At 35.2% G+C, this 21137-nt stretch overlaps 2 protein-coding genes across 2 annotated transcripts; both read left to right on the forward strand.

Annotated features, from left to right (window-relative positions):
• Positions 1–1543: 1543 nt before the first annotated feature.
• Positions 1544–8390, forward strand: LOC147391803 (oligopeptide transporter 1-like). Its single transcript, XM_086460150.1, has 7 exons — positions 1544–1703; positions 2171–2613; positions 4125–4222; positions 5140–5712; positions 6324–6591; positions 7143–7325; positions 7553–8390. Exons 1-7 carry the CDS (start codon positions 1643–1645, stop codon positions 8171–8173), a joined length of 2247 nt encoding a protein of 748 aa, XP_086316276.1. The 5' UTR covers positions 1544–1642; the 3' UTR covers positions 8174–8390.
• Positions 8391–13593: 5203 nt separating this feature from the next.
• RPAC43 (RNA polymerase I subunit 43) lies at positions 13594–21137 on the forward strand. The gene is made up of 10 exons (XM_086459656.1): positions 13594–13750; positions 14966–15353; positions 15503–15688; positions 16191–16320; positions 16428–16508; positions 16636–16835; positions 18951–19046; positions 19140–19233; positions 19635–19751; positions 20835–21137. Exons 2-10 carry the CDS (start codon positions 15243–15245, stop codon positions 20936–20938), a joined length of 1119 nt encoding a protein of 372 aa, XP_086315782.1. The 5' UTR covers positions 13594–13750; positions 14966–15242; the 3' UTR covers positions 20939–21137.

Consider the following 21137-nt stretch of genomic DNA (forward strand, 5'->3'; position numbering starts at 1 on the left):
ATTATGATTTTGTTTGATTTTATTTTTTGTGTTGCCTTTTTATTTTGTTTAACTTTATTTATAAAATAAATATTTATCTTGTTTGATTTTTTGTGTGCTAGCAAATCGTTTTTCAATGGGAGGGAGTAAGAAAATGATTTGTCATTAATGAAGGAAAATTGGGGGTGTTGGCAAATTATTTTTCATGCAAATTTAGAGTTTTTGACATGTCAAATACTGAAAAATTGTCATTTTCCATGAAATTTCAATTTCCTCCTAATTTTCCGTACAATCAAATATAACCTTAAATTTGTCACGTAATACTATAATTTTATAAAACATGTTACACCAATCGGGTCAAGTTACCTATTTAATAAATATGTTAGGTTTGGATTTAAGTTTTTGACATGATTGTTAAATAGGTCGAATTTAGGTTGGGTAAATTTTCAGAATACCCTTACCTCGACACGACACGATCAGATCCATTGATGTCCCTACACATAACCAAATGATTGGGCAAGTTTTGATCCACTTAGGAGGATTTTCAACTTGACTTGGCTAAACTGATGATTAGACTCAGCAAATTGGTTGCATCAAGTTTGAGTGGTGGGTCAGCTTGAAATATCCATTCGATTCTCCGAGTTTCGAGTTGACTTGACTAGTTTTAAAACTATGGTCTTATATTGAAAACTATGGTCTCAAGGGAAAGGTGTGATGAGGTGGTGCTAGTACCATGGTATAATCTTGCATTCAATCTTAGTTGCAACATCAAGGATTGATCGTTCTAGTTCTACCCGTTCGATCTTTCGACATATAGAGTATATATAGACACAGGTCCACCTCCATAATACAATGATGCAATTACACTCCATGTTCTATGGCAATAAATCCACACATGTGATCAAAGACGGACCACATTATTGATCCTCTAAATTTAGATGGTTATGGTCAAAGATTTCTTCATTGTTACTTCTTAGCTGTCACACAAAACTTGACAAAAAAGGAAAAAAAAAAAAAAAAAAACTCCTATAATTTCGAGGTGAATTTGGCTTCAATCTCACCCAATAGTCGTCCAAGTTCATCATTGAGCAAATTTGGAAACCAACTAAAGCTGAAGCCATGCCAGATTTCAAAGTCAATGACTTTCCTTTTTTAGTTTTGCTGTTAGAAAACTATTATTAGCTTTTTAACAATTTATTTATTATAATTAAATGCACGACTCTGTAACAGATTCTACAGTTTTTAGGCACAAATATTGGTACATAAAAGAGAAAAAAATTAATAATACATATTAATTTATAAATATTTTAAAAAATAGTTTTAATATTTATTTTGTATTCTTTACAAAAATATTATGTATGGGTCAATATCTAGTTGAGTCACCTAGAAATCCAACCGAGTTGACTCGTTCAAGTTTTGGTTGAAATGGGTTTGATTGTGGCCTTATTTTGGTTCAAATTCCGATGATACGTGACAACACATAAAAGAATAGGACGATCGTGACTCATGCCAGCCTTGTTTGTTTTCTATACTTCCTAAATTAGATAAAAAAATTTGTATAAAATAAAAGGAAATTTTCATAAAGGATTGATATAGATCCTTGGATTGAGGCATTGAGCAGAAGAGTCTCTCACTCTTTCTTCCTAAAGAATAAGAGAGAAAGATGACAGGTTCAATAATTGACAATGGTGACCTCAAGTCCAAAGCTTCAGACCCATCACCAGGTCTCTCTCTCTCTCTCTCTTTGTAATGGCTGTAAATTTTGAATTCTACATGATTATAACCAAAGGCTTCAAACCCATCCCTCTCTCTCTCTCTCTCTCTCTCTCTTGTACAAATGGCTGTAAAATTTGATTTCTATATGATTATAACCTAAGGCTTTAAACCCATCTCTCTCTCTTTTGTACAAATGGCTGTAAAATTTGATGTCTACATGATTATAACCCAAGGCTTCAAACCCATCTCTCTTTCTCTCTCTTGTACAAATGGCTGTAAAATTTGAATTCTAAATGATTGGAACCCAAGGCTTCAAACCCATCTCTCTCTCTCTTCTATGGTGGAGATATTTGAATTATATATGATTATATTAAATTTTATATTTGTATTGGATGGTTATTTGAATTTTCAAACCATTGGCAATGAAAAAAAGGTTCATATTTTTTACTATATTCTACTCTCTTTTTTCATGCAGAAGAAGAACTTGAGAATTCTCCAATAGAACAAGTAAGGTTGACAGTTTCAACAACAGATGATCCAACGTTACCATGTTTAACATTCAGAACATGGTTTCTAGGCCTTACTTCATGTGTTCTTCTAGCTTTCCTGAATCAATTCTTCGGATATCGGCAGAATCCGCTTTACATATCGTCCGTTTCGGCGCAAATTGCCGTTCTTCCAATGGGGAAACTAATGGCAGCAATTCTTCCAACCAAACAAATCAAAATCCCAATGACGAAATGGTCATTTTCAATGAATCCAGGACCGTTCAATTTAAAAGAACATGTTTTGATCACAATATTTGCAAACTCGGGTTCTAGTGGTGTTTATGCTGTCAACATTATCACCATTGTTAAGGCTTTTTACCATCGGGACCTCCATCCTTTCGCAGCTTGGTTGTTAGCACAAACCACACAGGTACATTTTTTTATTTTTATTTTTTAAAAGAGTTACTATTGCCACATAAACTCTTACTAACGCCACACCAACTTTGTGCAATTCTTACATAGCAATTTGTGTGGCATTAGTAAAATTTGGTGTGGCAATAACAGCTCTCTTTTTAAAATGCTGGCAAGTCTAGCCTTACTAAGTTAGTAAGGATTCTACCTTACTAAGGGTTCTTGGGCTCAATTTGTGACTTCCGAAAACATGATCCGAGTCTTCAGAGTTGTAGAGAGCAAAATTCTATGTACTTTGGAAAAAAAAAGTTACTTTTCACTATTGAATTTTAATTTTTGAGTTAAGTGGAACTTTCTGTAGTCGTCCATTTTCAAAACCTTGGATCAAGCCAAAAAGAATTTGTTTTTGAATTTTTTTTATCTGAGTTTTTTGTTGAAATCTTGAGGGATGTAGTGTTGGATTGCTAATGAGGTGGTAAATCCATTTCAGCAAACCTACCCTTAGTAAGGAAAATGTTTCTCTACAAAATAAAAAGGCAAAAAATATAGAAAAAAAAGTTAACCACACAAGATGTTTGAGAAAAAAAAAATCAAACATATGGTTGAGATGATAGGATATTCCCTAGAGATTATCAATGAGACATGCTCTTATGGGAAACATTTTTGATCCCTAGGAATCCATTGTTATTTTTATCTCCCATGCATGTCCACCATTTATTTGATCGATCAATGTTATGCATCAAATATTGTTTGAGGTTATAAAATTAGACCCTTAAGAATAATCTACGACGCTCAAATATTTGCATTTGCAATGCAAATTTATTATTGTTTGGTAACCACAAGTGAAATTTACTTATATACTTGGTTTGTTTTTATTACAATGTGAAAAAGTGATTTCTGATCACTAGTAATAAATTTTTGATATTTTTTTTGCCAAAAATCCATTATTTTCTACAAATTCAAACTTTTTTCTTGAGGTCTCAATTAGGATCTAAATTGGATTGTCTTGAAGAATTATGATGATTCTGTGATTTTTATATCAAAAGTTGTTATGGCCCTTTTCTTGTCGTTCCTGTTTAATTAAGTTTGATAAAAAAAAATTTTGATCATTTGAATCTATTGAGAGAGATGAGAGAATATTCGTACTTGGAATTGAATAATGGTTCCACATGATTTGCTACACTTTTTGTACTATAAATCATAGTGACAAAATTCTCCGGCTTTTTGAAAAATTCGTGTTTAATTCACGATTATAGGTTACCACATATCATCTTTAATTGGCATAGAACATAAGGTTTGAAATTTCATCTGGAAGCAATGTTTCTATCGATAATGAGAAAAACCGAGACAATGTGGATCGAAACATTACTAGACATTCTAAAAATTTAACGTTTCAAGGTCAATAATTTGTTCTCATCTTTAGCCAAAATCGCAATGCCTTTGACGAAACATTCTGAAATAGTACCAAATATTGAATCATTATAAGTTATAACAAGTGATGACCACTTTTTATGTTTTTATGGAATTTAGATGTTGGGCTATGGATGGGCTGGTGTATTTAGGAAATACCTTGTGGATTCTCCCTACATGTGGTGGCCCTCCAACCTAGTTCAAGTTTCTCTATTCAGGTCCTTCTCTCTCTCTCTCTCTCTCTCTCACACACACACACACACGTGCATGCATACACGTGCCATCCATTGGTGGTTTTGGGTTGAGTCCTAATAAAATGTCAAGGGAAAATTTTAAAAGGACCCTTGCGGAGGTACTTCTTTCTAAATAGTCCCTCAATTTTCAACGATTGCTTAGCAGGGCATTTAGTAAACGTTTTTTTCTTTCTAAATGGTCCTTGACCTTATCTCCCACATTTCTCACGATTGAATGCCCTAACTGTTCAAACTCATCATTTTCATCCAATAATTGGATTTTTGACACCTCAATTGAGTTTCAGAGACTCCATTCCTTTAGAAAAGATTTAAGAAAGAAAAAGAAGTCATTTTCAACGATTTTTTCAAATATTTTGAAGATTTATGTAAAAAAAAACCAGCATTTTTCTTAGTTTTTGGATGAAAATTGATCAATAAGGGTTCTTTTAGGTTGAAATCATTTAAATAGTCGTTATCTAAAGTTTTTAGTTGATCTTTCCATGTATTCTAGTCAGGAAAACTCAAAAATTGAAAATGGGTGGGTTTTACCAATGTCAAGTTCACCAAAAATGGTGAACTCAACAGTAATTGAAAAAGTGCCGCATTTGACAGTAAATAATGGTGAGTTCGACAATAAAAAATGTGAACTTGAAACTAAATAGAAAAGTATCAAGTCTAATGGTAAAAATTATGAACTCGACAGCACGAGGGACCATTAAGAACAAATTTTTTTCCTAAATGTCCTATCAAGCTAAAGTGCAAAACTTAGGGACTATTTAGAAAGAATCCCTTCCGCGAGGGTCCTTTTAAGTAATTTTCCAAATTTTCAAATAAGATACCCATTTGCACCTCTATTTACATGTCTTTAGAATGTTTATTTAAGTGTGTTTGTGTGCGTGCAGGGCATTGCATGAGTTTGAAGTGAGGCCAAAGGGAGGCTTAACAAGGCTACAATTCTTCCTTTTGGTTATAATATCAAGCTTCTCATACTACGTTGTTCCCAACTATTTCTTCCCTTCCATAACTTCTCTATCTTTCATTTGTTGGATATGGAAAAACTCGGTCACCGCCCAACAAATCGGATCAGGCCTTCATGGCCTCGGCCTTGGTTCCTTTGGTCTTGACTGGTCAACCGTATCTAGTTTCTTAGGAAGTCCATTAGCTAGCCCTGGATTCGCCATTGTTAATACAATGGTGGGATTTATCTTAGTTACCTATGTATTAATCCCTGTTTCTTATTGGACTAATTCGTTTGAGGCTAAAAAATTTCCCATATTCTCCTCTCACGTCTTTGACTCCAATGGTGGTTCTTACAATATTTCCCGCATTTTGAACGAGAAGAACTTCAATTTCAATACAGATGGGTATAATGCTTATAGTAAAATCAACCTCAGTGTCTTCTTCGTCTATGCTTATGGGTTGAGCTTTGCAACTCTAATTGCGACCCTCTCGCATGTTGCACTCTTTCATGGAAGGTATATTATACTTACCTCAACTTTTTATTAGACTTTCTTTGTGTAGAGTAAGTTTGCGTACATGATACATAGCAAAATAGTCTAATAGGAATTGTCGTGTTGTCCATAGTTAGTGGAATGATGTAAAACCTATCTTCAATACTAGAAGGGTGACTATAATGATAATTGTTCATTAGAACCCCTCAGTATACTTAAGAGAGAAGATGGGAAGAAAAAGAGGAGAGATTCAATATATCTAGAGAAATTCTATGATTCTCTCAAACTTCCTCAACTTCTTTTAGTGTTTTGTTTACATGTGTCGTAAAGGCACATGCTAAGATGCATTAAATACACCTAGGACATAAGCATTTGAAAATAATTCTTGGAGGTGTATTAAATCCATCTTAATGTGTACCCTTAGGCCACATGTTTATAACATGGATCCCTTCTTTTAATAGAGGTTGAATTGGTTGTTGCACAGTCCTAATGCAACAACTTATTGTCTCTCCCAATAAGAGGAGTCCTTAATTTTGATTGTTAACTAGGGTCCACAAGGATACTCTTATCAAACCAACACTTTGACAATGATATTGATCCAATTCCCTTAACCAGTTTTGTGCTTATTTTTTTAGAACAATTTGGAAAATGTGGAACCATACAGCGACGATGGCTCGGGATCAATTGGGCGATGTGCACACAAGATTGATGAAGAAGAACTATGAATCAGTTCCTGAATGGTGGTTTTACACAATCTTGGTTCTCATGATTGCTCTTGCCCTGCTTGCTTGTGAAGGTTTCAACAAACAGTTTCAACTCCCATGGTGGGGAATTCTACTAGCATGTGTCTTGGCTCTGTCTTTCACATTACCCATTGGGGTCATAACAGCCACGACAAACATGGTATAATTTTTTTTTATGCAAGCTATTATTTTAACATTTATTATAACTGTACATTTTACCTGACCAAGTTGCTTCATGATTAAGCCCAAAAAGTTATTTTTGCAACCAAATACCTTAAATTAGATAATTAGTTAAGTAAATAAATGAACTAACATGAAGTGTTGTTCCTGCCAAGAATGACACATAAATTCAAGAATCGGTCCCTTCTCAAGAAAAATTAGATTCACAAATATGATACATTCTTTTGGGTTCACTGATCCCAACAATGATCCATACAAAAACCCTATTGAAAATTTATAGTTGTTGAATTTGAGTTTTATCACCATGGGCTTCATGACCTGGATTGTGAAGATCCTAGTCCATGATGGAAAAAATGCTCGAATGCAAGTCTACCTATGGTTTGGGTCCAAAAAATCATCGTTCATGGGGTGAAAATGAATGAACCATGTGGTGAATAAAGTGGGACTAAAATTCAGCTGTTGGTACCAGTAGTACAGGATCGGCTTGAATGTGTATGATGTCTTTATGTTTTTATGTTTTTATATGTGCAGACACCGGGGCTAAATGTGATTACAGAGTTGGTTATCGGGTATTTGTATCCTGGGAAGCCTCTCGCTAATGTGTCTTTTAAGACATATGGTTATATCAGCATGGCTCAGGCAATCACGTTTCTAGCTGATTTTAAACTTGGCCACTACATGAAGATCCCTCCCAAATCCATGTTCATCGTTCAGGTAAGTCTCTCTTCTCTAAAGACATTTATCTCTGTATTTTTATGAAGTATTGTTAATTAGATTCTAGACACATGTCTAAATCGCTTGACGTGCCCCTGACACGTCTGCTAGTCAATGGCACATGAGTCTTATGGACATTTACACCACCCAACATGTCGGAAACATGCACGGATGGATGAATCTATATTCTCCTTTATATAAGGCTTCCATTCCTGTTGTTATTGTAGTTGGTGGGCACAGTAGTTGCGTCTTCTGTCTACTTTGGCACGGCATGGTGGCTACTTACGAGCATCGAAAACATTTGTGATGTAAAGAATTTGCCAGAAGGGAGTCCATGGACATGTCCCGGTGACGACGTCTTCTACAATGCCTCCATCATATGGGGTATTGTGGGCCCTCTCCGAATGTTCGGAAGCCGTGGACTCTACTCGAAGATGAATTGGTTCTTCCTCATCGGGTTACTAGCTCCGATCCCCGTGTGGGTTCTCTCACACATGTTCCCAAACCAAAAATGGATCAGGTTGATCAACATGCCTGTCATCCTTGGAGCCACAGCGAACATGCCTCCAGCTAGGGCTGTCAACTACACCACTTGGGGTGTCGTTGGCATCATCTTCAGCTTCTATGTGTATAGAAGATATAAGGGTTGGTGGGCTAGACACAATTACATCTTATCAGCTGGTTTGGATGCTGGGATTGCTTTCATGGGTATACTCACCTACTTCGCTCTCCAAATAAAGGATATAAATGGTGTACAATGGTGGGGTCTTGACTATAGTGACCATTGTCCTTTGGCTTCTTGCCCTACAGCTCCAGGAATAGTTGTTGATGGGTGTCCTGCTCCTTGAACATTTCTAGGCTATCTTATAATTCAAACAAGTCATTAGTGAATGTATGTGCATATTTGTTTTGTTGAATTATCTATTGGGTTCACAGGATTAGTCCCTTTGATCATGGTGATTGTTAGTTACTTGAAGCAAATGGTGGATGTGTTTGGACCTCCAATGTAATTTTCTTTGGCTGAAGGGAGCATAGAATAAAGTTAAAAGTGTCTGTCTTGTAACATTTCTTTGTTGGTTTTGCCATATTTAGAACATAAGGGTGCACATGAGCAAGGCCAGCCTAATTGGCAGACCCAACCTGACCCAATGCGAACTTGGTTTTGGCTCCTCTAACTTGTTAATGGGCTGGGTTTTAAAATGATTTAGAGCCTGTTTGATAAATCGGCACAGCTCAAGCTTAATTTGTTTAAACCCAATGGTCCTTATACCACATGTAGATCAAAATGAAGACTAAGTAACTCTTGCTAGTTGCAGACTCTCTTATGCAACAAGCAGTTTCCAAACACACCCTAGTTTTTAACAAACGGAGTATGATATGTAATAATGTCGGAGATTTATATGAAACTTTTGATCTATTTTAACGATTTATGAGAAAAAATGCCAATCGATATACTCAAAATTTTGATGATTTAGTCTGATCCAAGTGTCCATTTCTCCAGAATAATATATGGATTTTATTTATTTTGAGGAGAACAATCCAGCGTCGAACTTGAAAAAAAATGAAAAATCGCTGAGATCAACGATTGAAATACCTAAAATGCATATATTGTAGTGGAGAAACAAACACTTGGATCAAATGTTTTACTCTAAATAAGATTGGAGTTAGATAATCTTAATCAAAGTATAACTTTTGATAAGAGTGTTTGTTAATTTCACCATTATTATATTTACATTTTGAGTATTTTGGAAAGATTCATATGGTGTCAAACTCAAAAAAAAAATGAAAAATCGAAATCATTAATGATTTAATCATCAAGGTTGATGGCTATTTGAAGCCACCATTTGTGGTCACTGTACTCACTAATTTGGCATGGGATACAAGGATGTATAGAGGAAAGTGGGTGCACTAAGCATAAACATGAGTGAAAATAGCTAGGACCTTGAATTATACGGACACACAAGCAAATCAAACTAGTGTATCGATAAACAAGATATGGGCATTCTATTTGCACACACTTTTTGACGTAAATGGACCCCCCCTTAAAAAAATGGCATTGGAGTCTCATGATTTTGATTTTTGGTAAGTGCACTAAGCACATTAAAAAAAATTCTAATCTTCGTGTTCGTTACTCGCATATAGAAGGCAAAGTGAGCAACTCACATTTTATTTTTCCTATCATTTACTCCTCTTTAAAGCTTTTAAGCTTAAGTTTGGTAGGTTTTTATTGTTTGATTTATTTTTCTAAAGCATAACCTTTTTTTTCATGTGTTAACGCACATGTTAGCATGGCCTTAGAGATGTCAACAGGTGCCCATTGACATAGACAAAGCCATATCAACAAGTGCCTATCGACACAGAAAAAAAATTCAATTTTATCTGTGTCAGTACAGTATTGACATGGCAACATGGCAAGATTGAATGTGTTTTTTTTTTAATGTCTAAAATAGATTTGGCTGCTCATATTCTAATGATATTGCTTCTTGTGCCACTAAACTCTTGAAACTTTCATGAATGCAAATAAGAAGGAAAATAAGAAGAAGAATGGATATAGATGGATGAGGTTTACGAGCCAACACGTTTGTCCTATATGGTTTAAAAGTTTCAGATTTAGCTGATTTTGTGTGAGGATGATCTCTATGGTGAGGAGATCATCCTCACCAAAAATCAGCCGAATCTGAAATTTCTAAGTCCATCAAAAGTGATTTACAAATTTTTGGTTAAAAATTCACAATTCTAAACCACTTTTGATGGACTTAGAAGTTTCAAATTTGGCTCATTTTTTGTGAGGATGATCCCTCACCATAAATATCATCCTTACCAAAAATCAGCTCAATCCAAAATTGTTAAGCCACACAGGACAAACGTGTTGGCTCTCGAACACCAACCTATACATATATGCTCAAAGGCCCTAAAGAGAGCCAAACATTTTTTCTATATATGGGTTGGAAGCTTCGGAACATGCTGATTTTTTTAGGATGATCTTTATGACGATGAGATCATCCTCACAAAAAACCAGCCCATTCCAAAACTTTTAATGCCATTAGAAGTGGCTTACAAAAAATGGATGTCATAGAGATCATCCTCACAAAAAAACCAGCCCATTCCAAAACTTTTAATGCCATTAGAAGTGGCTTACAAAAAATGGATGGTTCAAAATTCTTTAACTTGTAAATTAGGGTTAGATGTTTTAGAATGAGCTGATTTTTGGTGAGAATGATCTCTTCATCATTGAGATCATCCTCACAGAACATCAGCCCATTTCAAAACTTCTAACTCTTATTTTAAAAAATATTTGGCTCTCTGTAGGGCGCTTCTAAATGCTTCCCAAATAAACTAAACATTGTGCTAAACATTTTTCAAAATAAGGGTTAGAAGTTTTGGAATGAGCTGATTTTTTGTGAGGATGATCTCTATGGTGAAGAGACCATCCTCACCAAAAATCAGCTCATTCCGAAACTTCTAACCCTAGTTTACAAGTTAAAGAATCACTGAACATTCATTTTTTGTAAACCACTTTTGACGGGGTTAGAAGTTTCGGAATGGACTGATTTTTAGTGAGGATGATATCCTTATCATAGAGATTATGCTCAGTAAAAAACAGCCCATTTTGAAACTTATAACCCATACATTGAAAAAATTGTTTGGCTCTTTTTGGGGCATCTCAACGCCACCTTCTGTATATATATGAAGGCGTTCGGCTCACAATCTTATTCTCACAAGTCACACAACACGTTTGTCCTATGTCGCTTAAAAGTTTTGGATTGGGCTGAATTTTTGTGAGGATGATCTCTATGGTGAGGAGATCATCCTCACCAAAAATTAGTTGAATCTGAAACTTCTAAGTCCATTAAAAGTGGTTTTAGAATTGTGAACCGTCGATTGTTTACTGAAAATTTGTAAACTACTTTTGATAGACTTAAGTTTTAGATTTGACTGATTTTTAGTGAGGATGATCTCCTCATCATAGAGATCATTCTTTCAAAAAATCAACTAAATCTGAAACTTTTAAGCCACATAAGGCAAATGTGTTGTGAGAATAAGATTGTGAGTTGAACACCTTTATATATATATATATATATAGGGTGACTTTCAGAGGTCCTAAAGAGAGCCAAACATTTTTTCAATGTATGAGTTACAAGTTTCAAAATGTGCTGATTTTTTGGGAGCATGATCTCTATGATGAGGAGATCATCCTCACTAATATATATATAAGAAGCCGTTCGGCTCACAATTTTATTCTCACAAAAGTCTTACAACATGTTTGTCCTATGTGGCTTAAAAGATTTGGATTTGGCTGATTTTTTGCGAGGATGATCTCTATTGTGAGGAGACCATCCTTACACAAAATCAGCTGAATTTAAAACTTTGAAGTCCATAAAAAGTAGTTTTAAAATTGTGAATTGTTGATTGTTTACCGAAAATTTTAAACTATTTTTGATGGACTAGAAGTTTCAGATTCGACTGATTTTTTGTGAGGGTGATCTTCACACCATAGAGATCATCCTCACAAAAAATCAGCCCAATTTGAAACTTTTAAGTCACATGGCAAAACATGTTGTGAGTCTTTTGTGAGAATAAGATTCTGAGTTGAATGCCACTCATATATATGTGATGAATTATAAAGAGAGACATATGATAGAGATGAAGTACCAGAAGAGAAAAAGAAATTGTGAGGGAGAAGGAGAATTTCACGTTTGGTAGGTGCACTTAAAGAAGAGTTTCATTACTAAGTAGGTAAGTTTACATAATAAAAAAAAAGTGGTTGCTCGGTTCCCAATTACCCGATGTATCCCAACCCGATTAATTGGTTTTTGGTACACTATTAGAGATCCGATTACTTTTTGGGTGGGTAATAGGTAGTCATTTTAAGGATCCATTAAGAGTTGGGTCTCCACCAAGTACCCATTGGGTAAATAGGTAAATGGGATATTTTTTAATTATTTAGGAGAGTGTTTATATTTATTATTTCATAGTGTAATTAATTAATAGTAATTACTAATTATGGAGAGATATTTCAATACTCAGTATCTTGTCAAACAAGTAACATAATTCCCATATCTCAACCCTTTCTATTTTCTAAATTTCTATCCATATTTCCTTCTCTCCTTCTTAATTTTCAACTTCAAATAAAAGAACTACACTCACAAGCTTATAGGTTATATTTTTCTCATCTGTAATCCTTTGAAAGATTAAAACACGTCATTCAAAGTTTAAATGGTACAAACAAATAGAAGAGTTGGACTCACCTTTTGATATAAAAAAACATTATCTGATGATTCAAGGTTGTAGAGGACAAATTCTATGAATTAATTTAAAAAATGTTAATTTTCACTATTGAATTTCTAAAAAGTTAAGTAGAAGTTTGGTAGCCGTTCATTCTCAAAACTTTGGATAGCAAACAAAAATTATTTTTTAAATTATAAGTTCTTATATGAAATTTAGAAGGTGGCAAGGTTGGATTGATAATGCGGTAATCCGTTTAAGCAAAATGACCCTTAGTAATTAAGGGTCTATGTGGATACACCTCTCTGCACGAGAGTAAAAGCTCAATCACTCCCTGTAAGAGTAAAAAACCTTTCCTCGGAAGAGCACAAAAAACAAAAAATCTCTCCGTGGAAGAGCAAGTCCTTGGAGCTTCTCAATAAAGAGTAAAAAACCTCTCATCGCAAGAACAAAAACCTCTCCATGCAAATGCAAAAATCTATCCAAACATTTGCTAGCTCTCCGGAAGAGCAAAAGTCATCAAGAAGCTCTATTCAAACGCAATGTAAGTTGAATTAATTTTTTAAATCTCAACGGATAGTCAATGGGTATGGTTGTTGGGTCAATTCTTGTTCCACCAAGGGTTTCATACCTGGAATCAACATCGATCGGAACAGAAACCAATGTTTAAGTTCGAGTCTGGTTTGGGGTATACATGACACCAACCCATTGACACCTTATCGTATCAAATTGGATTTGGAATTTCAGATAATTGTTAATCACAGTACATACATATTCAAATTTCAAAGTGAGCCAACCCATTTCATTATACAAGCTAAAAGCCCAAAAGCAATCGATACAATCTCTCCCAACGATTCTCTCGCTTCTAGAGAATTGGAGAGAAGAGAAGGGAAAATATGCAAGTTTCCCTCCATTTCTCTTGTTTGGATTGTTATTAAGTGGGGGAGAGAAGAGAAGAGAAATAGAGAGGGAAGGACAATTTTCGCCCCTGATAATTTTCTAAAATTCCAAAGAAATATAATATTGGCACACCAACCTTTATTACGTATATCCAAAAGTAAAACACAACTATATTTGCTTTCAGAAACCCTAGAGGTTGGGACGAAAGAGTCGAACTCGTATAAAGAGACCGAGGTATCTCTCTCATTCTTACTCTAGAGGCTTGGGACGAAAGAGTCGAACTCGTATAAGAGACCGAGGTATCTCTTTCATTCTTCTGGTTTTTTTTTTAGTTCGTCTTCTTCGTGGTCAAGTTTGTAGTAAATTTTTGTTTAAAAAAGGTCTTAGTGTGGATTGAATCACATACTTTGCTTCATTAAATATTAGCCTCTCCTTTAGATTGTCAGAATCAGATTGTAGGATTCAATCTAGCTTTGCTAAATTTCTCCTTGGCAGCAATATTACCTATATCTTGTTTATCTAATTTGTGATTCACATCTCCAATTTATGCTACCTTGAATAATAATGGGAAGATTGTCAATTGGTAAAGAAGAACATTCACAATGCCACAGGTCCATGTCCTCACACAACTATAGAAAATGCTATATTTTTCAATCCACATCTCAGGTACTAAGTTGCTAGTTTGGGTTTTAGATTAGTGTGGATTGTATTTAGGTTTTCAATATCATAGGGATGAAGGAGCTTTTAATTATTTTCTATTTGGGGTTTTTGATGGAAAGTAGGTTTTAATATTTGAGCTTTTGGGAATATTTGAATCACCATTTTCTAGTAAACTTTTTTTCTTAAAAAAGGTCTTAGTGTGGATTGTAATTATGCTTTCAATACCATAGGGATGGAGGAACTTTTACATCAAACAGCACAATGAGATGGTTAGTGTAGTTACTGTTATAGTTGAGTTTGTGGAACACATGTTTACACTGAGTTTGTGGCATGACAAAGGAAATGAAATTCTTTAGAAAGGAGTTGAAGCTCTTCAGAGGATTCGAGCACGTGTTTACACGGAGGAGGATATTTTTGATGAGTTGGTGAGGTTAGGAATTGATTTAGAATTATTTCATCGTTCCTACTCTTTCCTCATCGAAAAAACAAGAAGGATCAGGGCATTTTTTGGTATCTCATATGAGAGGCATGTGCGATACTTGATGATGATGCTGAATTGTGCTGGAGATTCTTGATTTGTTTGCTTATGTCATTGATATGACATATTACATGTTTGGTGAAGTAACTTTGTTTGATCAGTTTTTTTATGATGTAACTGAATTATAACATTGGAGATGTTATTTTTGGGATGCTTTTTTGGACATATAGATTGAAATAGTTGGAAGTCAATATATATGTTACTTTTTCTATATTGGAAGCCATTATATAGGTTTTAAAATTTTATTTTCATATATGTTTGTATGACATTTAGTTGGAAGATGAATATTTATCATGTTATTTATATTATTGTACAGGTGGAATTTTGTTATCTTTGGACTATGAAGGTGATAGTCATTTGACTAAAACAGTTTCTCTTCTACTGCTAACCAAACAGGAGAAACTTAAATTATTATGTTCTTTCTCTTGTCAAGAAATTGGATTTCTCTTCTCTTCTCTTCTCTCAGTCCGAACATACCTAAACCCTAAGATGATTAGTCAAACTCTCTGTTCCACTGTTTGACTGAGAAACGTTCTTTCTCTCTCTCTCTCTCTCTCTCTCTACAATTTCAACTTCATCTGCGACTCTCAATAATGCCTAGGGTTTCAGCTCTGGACATGCCAGATGTCCCAATGGGGCAGCTCCCACCTCACATTGAGCTTCAAAGAACTCGCGTCTTATGCGCTCCAGATGCTCCATCACAGGTATTTATGCCTTCCTCACCTTTTTATTAATTAATTTATTAATTAATTTAGTTTTTAGTTTTTTTTTGCCTCTATTTAATTCGATAATCCATCAAATTTCACATTTTGACGGTTTTTTTTTTTTTGGTTGTTGTTGTAAATGATTGAAGACAGAAAAGATCCAATATTCAGGTGCTTATGCTTCAATGGGTGTTGATAATAGCCTGTGTTTAGATCAATTCTTCAAGAATTTTAAAGTTGATGTGATTCGGCTGACCGAGGATGAGATGGAGTTCGATATGATCAGTGTGGATGCTTCGATTGCCAATGCTTTTCGGAGGATTCTCATATCTGAAGTATGCTACTTAAACTCACAATTGAATTTTTTCACATGCTTCCTTCCTTCTATTTTAGTTTAAAATTGATCTGGGGTCATAATCAGACCGAGAAGTTTGGTATGAATGAAAATTGGGTTTGGAAGAATTAAGCTTTTGTTAGTTAGGTTTGGGCTCTGATTGGGAGAGTAGAAGTCATTCAACATCGTAGTCGAGATCATGTTCGTTGTGTATGTGGTGTTTAAGTTGTTGGATTTTTATAATATTTTTTGACCAACAATTTAAAAAAAATGATCTGTTTTAGCATAAAATTGGTCTTGGGCCATAATCAGATTGAGTAGTTTGGTACAGATGAAATTGGGTTTGGAAGAATTAAGCTTTTGTTAGTTGGGGTTGAGCTCTGATTGGGAGAGTAGAAGTTGTTCAACATCATCACGTTCATTGTGCATGTGGTGTTTAAGTTGTTGGATTTTAATAGTATTTTTTTTTCTTCTAATTGTGGATGACCACTTTTTGCGAGCAGGTTCCAACAATGGCTATTGAAAAGGTTCTTATTGCAAACAATACATCGGTAGTCCAAGATGAAGTTCTTGCCCATAGGTTAGGCCTCATTCCAATCAAAGTTGACCCGAGGATGTTTGAGTATCTTTCAGGTTTGTTTTAAATGGATTACTCATGAATTATCTTGAATTTGTTCTCTTCTCTTCTTCTTGAGTTTTCTATCTTTTAGTGTAATAAAATGGTTTGTTTTTGTTGCTAGAAAATGATACTCCGAATGAAAAGAATACAATAGTTTTCAAACTGCATGTTAAGTGCGAACGGGGCCATCCTCGTCTCACAGGTAAAATTCTTGCAGACTACATGTGCTGATTGAAGCTCTTTTAAATATATATATGTATATATTTCATTATTTTCCCTCTATTATTTTATGGCTCATGACGGTACTGAGAATGTTGTTCAAAATTCAGTAAAATCAGATGAATTGAAGTGGTTACCAAATGGGAGTGAGTTTGAAATGGCAACTGAAAACGTGACATCAAATCCAAATTCTAGACCAAAAACCTATACATCATTTAGTTGCAGCCAAGACTCCTTGCCAGAATTTGCCAAGAATCCAATTGCCCCTAAGCATCCAGATATTATTATTTCCAAGCTCGGCCCAGGCCAGGTAATATTGTGGCTATTTTCATACTAAATTCATTATTGATCTACCGATGAGTAATTCTGTTTATGTCCTCAGATAGAACATTATAAACTTATCTTGCATCCAGTGTGAGTGATTGTTACTATTGGATATACTGGTGTGAAGCATGACTTTTGAAGGATTATGTTTGAACAACTTCATTTGGCAAAAGTAGTCAATGATAATTAAAATTCAAGGTTTAAGGGCATCACTGAGTCAACTCATCTTTGATAATCAATTCTTCACCATCTGTGGATATAGCCAACTCCATGATATATGTAGTAATACACACACACACACCTTTTAAGGTCTAGGAACCATGGGTTGACACCGGATATGGATTTGGGTTGGTCTACGTTAGAGATTCTAGGTACATAGTGAGGTTATGGATATCGGAAGGGGTTAGTCATTAAACTGTCTGACTCGAAAGTCAGTTTCTACTCTCTACTGCGATCCATTGACTAATATGTGGTCAACATGAATGAACTAGGCTAAAAATTTCTAGACTAGTGGTATAATAGTATTTTCGTCATCTTATGCGAAGGCTTCTAAAGGGGTCCAACTTCTCTTCAATACCTCGAGGCATGATAAATTCTATGTCCCTCTTGAGTCAAATTGACTATCATTATAAACATTGGATCTTTAAAAAAATGATTTCTTACCCTTAATCGACATTGTAATCCAGTTTATCATTTTTGGAATAAAAATCATGAGAATCAATTTTTAATTACACCCAAAACCGTCACATAATTGTTAACACGCAAAAATAACCCCAAGAGATCCATTTTGCAGCCAATAAGATGATTAACCCAACATGTGATATCAATTCGGGGAAACTAACTTAAAAGAAGTCTCAAGATTACCATGGAGATGATTCCAACATTTTCGAACTTGAAATTAGTAATCCCCCCAACTTTGAAATGACAATGGCTTTGAATTTTTTTAAACCAAAATAACCCTAAAAGGATGCATTAGTTTTTGTGATTTATGTCATCATGCTGATATATTCCTTTTTTTTTTTTTTTTGTTTTGACCTCAAAAGGGACTATGATCATGTCATGAGTAGCATTGGATTGAGGTCTCAGTGAAATTCCTTAGAGAACCGCTATTCTCCTTATGAGGTTGAAACCTCAAGCCTCATCATACAATCACACATGGCTGCCCTATTGCAACGCTCAAAGTCAACCTTCAACATCTCCTAGTTAGTTTACCAAGCCACCTCTATGGAGTTAACCCTCCAGATGGACAAGTCCTATGGATTAGATCATCTATCTCACATACAGAGAAACTGATCCCAATTGGAACATTTCCATTGGAGGACAAAATCCAATCGGTAGAAAGTTTGGTATGGTCCAAGAACGATGATTTCTATGTCCAAAAGTTGTGTATTCCTAGCATAACACTGTTTCTAAGTAAATTTCAAGCATTAAGGGTATTCTGGTCAATTTGTCGAGTTTCATGAATTTCGAAATTTTGTGGGATGTGAAACTAAGCGTGCACAATTTCTATATCTTGGAGTGATATTGGATGGAAGGTATTGGAAAGAATTAAGGTGATTTGGAGAGGGACCAGAGATAAGCTCGGAGAGGTCTTGCACAACTTTCAGTTCTCAAATTACTTTTTTGCTTATCATTATGAATCTATAACAACCAAGGTGATGAGTTGCTAAATCAGGCGAATGCGAAATGGGGTGTATACACCCCATCATCCTCACTTTTTTATTTGTTTCATATGTTGCACTTTTGTGGGTATAATAGGGAAAAGCTTCTTTGATGGTGTCTCTCCCAGCACTTTGGCACAAGAGTATGAGATTGTCATTGGTACATATAAACAATAAATAAGTCGTGATTCAATGTTATTAAATAAAAAGACATGTTTAATATTATTTCGATATCACAATATGTGAATGCTTTCTATATGTTCGTTCTTCCTTAACTTTTTGATAGAAAAGATTTCTAACTTCCACTATCTATCTTTTGCATTGAAAGGATATTTTCATGCTTTTCAGTAAATAATGTTTTTTGCTCATTAAGTAAGCATCAAGTCTGGTGAATTCTTCTTATTAAGCATCGGAATCCATTGAACTGTTTCTTTTTGCAGGAAATTGAACTTGAGGCTCATGCTGTTAAAGGCATAGGAAAAACTCATGCTAAGTGGTCTCCAGTGGCTACAACTTGGTATAGGATGCTCCCTGAGGTGATAAAAAGATTTACCGATAATGGTTTTCTCTGGCAAGTTGTAAATGCTAAAAATAGTTCACATCTAAGTTTTGTTTGTTTCTATAAATAGGTTGTGTTATTGGAAGAAATCGAAGATGAGAAGGCAGAAGAGCTTGTAAAGAAATGCCCCGTTAATGTATTTGATATTGAAGATATTGCTAAGGGTAAGTGATTGCATTAATGTGTGAAATGAGGAAACGATCTTTGTAGAGTGAACCCATTTCACTTGCTCTTGATTGGTGAGTGCTGTATATTTATCAAGACCTATGGCCAACATAATTGGTGCAACCCCATAGGTTTGTCTTGGTTGGCCAACCCTCCACACCTCTCCTAAATTTTGACTTGCCAATAAACTCATAAATCAAGACTATATTTACAAGATTTCTTCCATTTTTTTAAGCGATTGGGTCATTTTCTTTATACTTGGTAATACTTGGGTAGTGTTGTTTATGCACAATATGTCTATATGATGTATGGTGACTTTTGGAAAGCAACAGTCCTGTATAATTTTGTGTTTTTCATCTGTCCTTTATTTTTGTTTGACGATTTAAGTTCTGTGAAGCAGGCAGAAAGAGAGCAACTGTGGCTCGACCTCGAGCTTGTACACTGTGTAGGGAATGCATTCGAGAGGAAGACTGGGATAAACTTGTGGCAATTAGACGTGTTAAAGATCACCTAATCTGTAAGTAGTCCGAGAAATGGTGCATCATGTTTAACTAGGTTAAGCATCTTTCTCACAATGTTTGAGCAATAAATACTTTATTTTCTTGTCTGTTATGTGGTGATGTTGACTGTGAAACCCCATAGATGTCATGGTGCCCTCAGCCCACACTGCATGGCCCTCTCGTGCGTCAATCCAAACCACCAGTAATATATTTCTTGAGTGTACTTGATCCAGATAGTTGCCAATTATACAAGAATTTAAAAAAAAAAAAAACTAAAACTATATTTGGGTGACTAAAATCACTCTATCGGGGGTCAACTCCTGGTACAAGTAGGCCAAAATGTTTCTCAAGTCCGATCTAGGACCCAAAACTCGTAGATCCTGCCTCCCGCAGTATGTGACCATGGCAAAAGCTTCTTGACAGAGACAAGCTAGAAATCTCTGTTTCTTTGTTTCTCCTACTTGAACCCAGTGTGAAAGCAATCAATTTTCGTTATAGTCTTTGTGGCATAACAGACAGCTGTTGGTTCTAAACTTGCTGTGATACTCCACCAATCATAAGTAGAAGTCATGTTGAACGAAAAAGTTGGCTAGGATCCATTCAAAACCTGTATGTTAACCACCATAATCCAACCTTCAGTCATAAGTAGAAGCCAAGGATACCTTCGAACCTTATGTGAAACAGATAAAAAACTTCTTAATTGTTGTAACCCTCATCCCAGTTACTATTTTATGATGTCAACTGCCAGTGCAAGGTTATTTTTCTCCGATGGAGAAAATATGCTCAAACTTGTAGTCCAGCAGACCAAAATGTAGTAAGCAAATTAGATATATAGGTCCTTTTGAGGATCCCATCTAGTTTATCTTCTACTCCAAGAATCAAATCAGATGACTAACAAGTCCATATGAATCTTTCAGCGGGTTGTTTTTGGAATAAGAGATCGTTAGGTGGAAATCCATGGGCTGGTGTCTCTCTTTTCCTCTTCTGTAGTTTGCAGAAATGGTTAACCTCTTCTTTAGTGCTCAGGAATTCTATTTGACTATTGGATGCACTTTTGAGTTCAGTTCAGTTCTAACATGTCAATATATTATTCTCTGCAGTTACCATCGAGTCAACTGGAGCATTGCCTCCAGAAGTGCTATTCACCGAAGCTATAAAAATCTTGGAAGAGAAGTGCGAGCGTGTAATCTCTGAGCTTTCGTGAGAGTTTGTTCTTCAAGATAGCGAAAATATACTTCCGGGGGAATCCAGTTTTGTAATGAGTTATGATTCTACGTTCTTAACTTGAATATGAGAAACTCAGGAACATAATTTTTTATTATGGAAAATAGATCAGACTTGTTTATTTATTAGGGGATATGAAAATGAAAATGAGCATCCAATGTGTTGCTTACTGGGTTGCT

Source organism: Akebia trifoliata, chromosome 11, assembly GCF_017979445.1.
Source record: "Akebia trifoliata isolate Shusen 1 chromosome 11, ASM1797944v1, whole genome shotgun sequence".
NCBI classification, from domain to species: domain Eukaryota; kingdom Viridiplantae; phylum Streptophyta; class Magnoliopsida; order Ranunculales; family Lardizabalaceae; genus Akebia; species Akebia trifoliata.

Excerpts from the sequence above, each read along its gene's own strand:
- LOC147391803 (XM_086460150.1), top strand. The coding sequence starts at position 1,643 with ATGACAGGTTCAATAATTGACAATGGTGACCTCAAGTCCAAAGCTTCA. Across the intron at positions 2,614-4,124 it reads TGTTAGCACAAACCACACAG|ATGTTGGGCTATGGATGGGC; the intron begins GTACATTTTTTT and ends TATGGAATTTAG. Across the intron at positions 5,713-6,323 it reads GTTGCACTCTTTCATGGAAG|AACAATTTGGAAAATGTGGA; the intron begins GTATATTATACT and ends TTATTTTTTTAG.
- RPAC43 (XM_086459656.1), top strand. The coding sequence starts at position 15,243 with ATGCCTAGGGTTTCAGCTCTGGACATGCCAGATGTCCCAATGGGGCAG. Across the intron at positions 15,689-16,190 it reads GGAGGATTCTCATATCTGAA|GTTCCAACAATGGCTATTGA; the intron begins GTATGCTACTTA and ends TTTTGCGAGCAG. Across the intron at positions 19,047-19,139 it reads GGTATAGGATGCTCCCTGAG|GTTGTGTTATTGGAAGAAAT; the intron begins GTGATAAAAAGA and ends TTCTATAAATAG.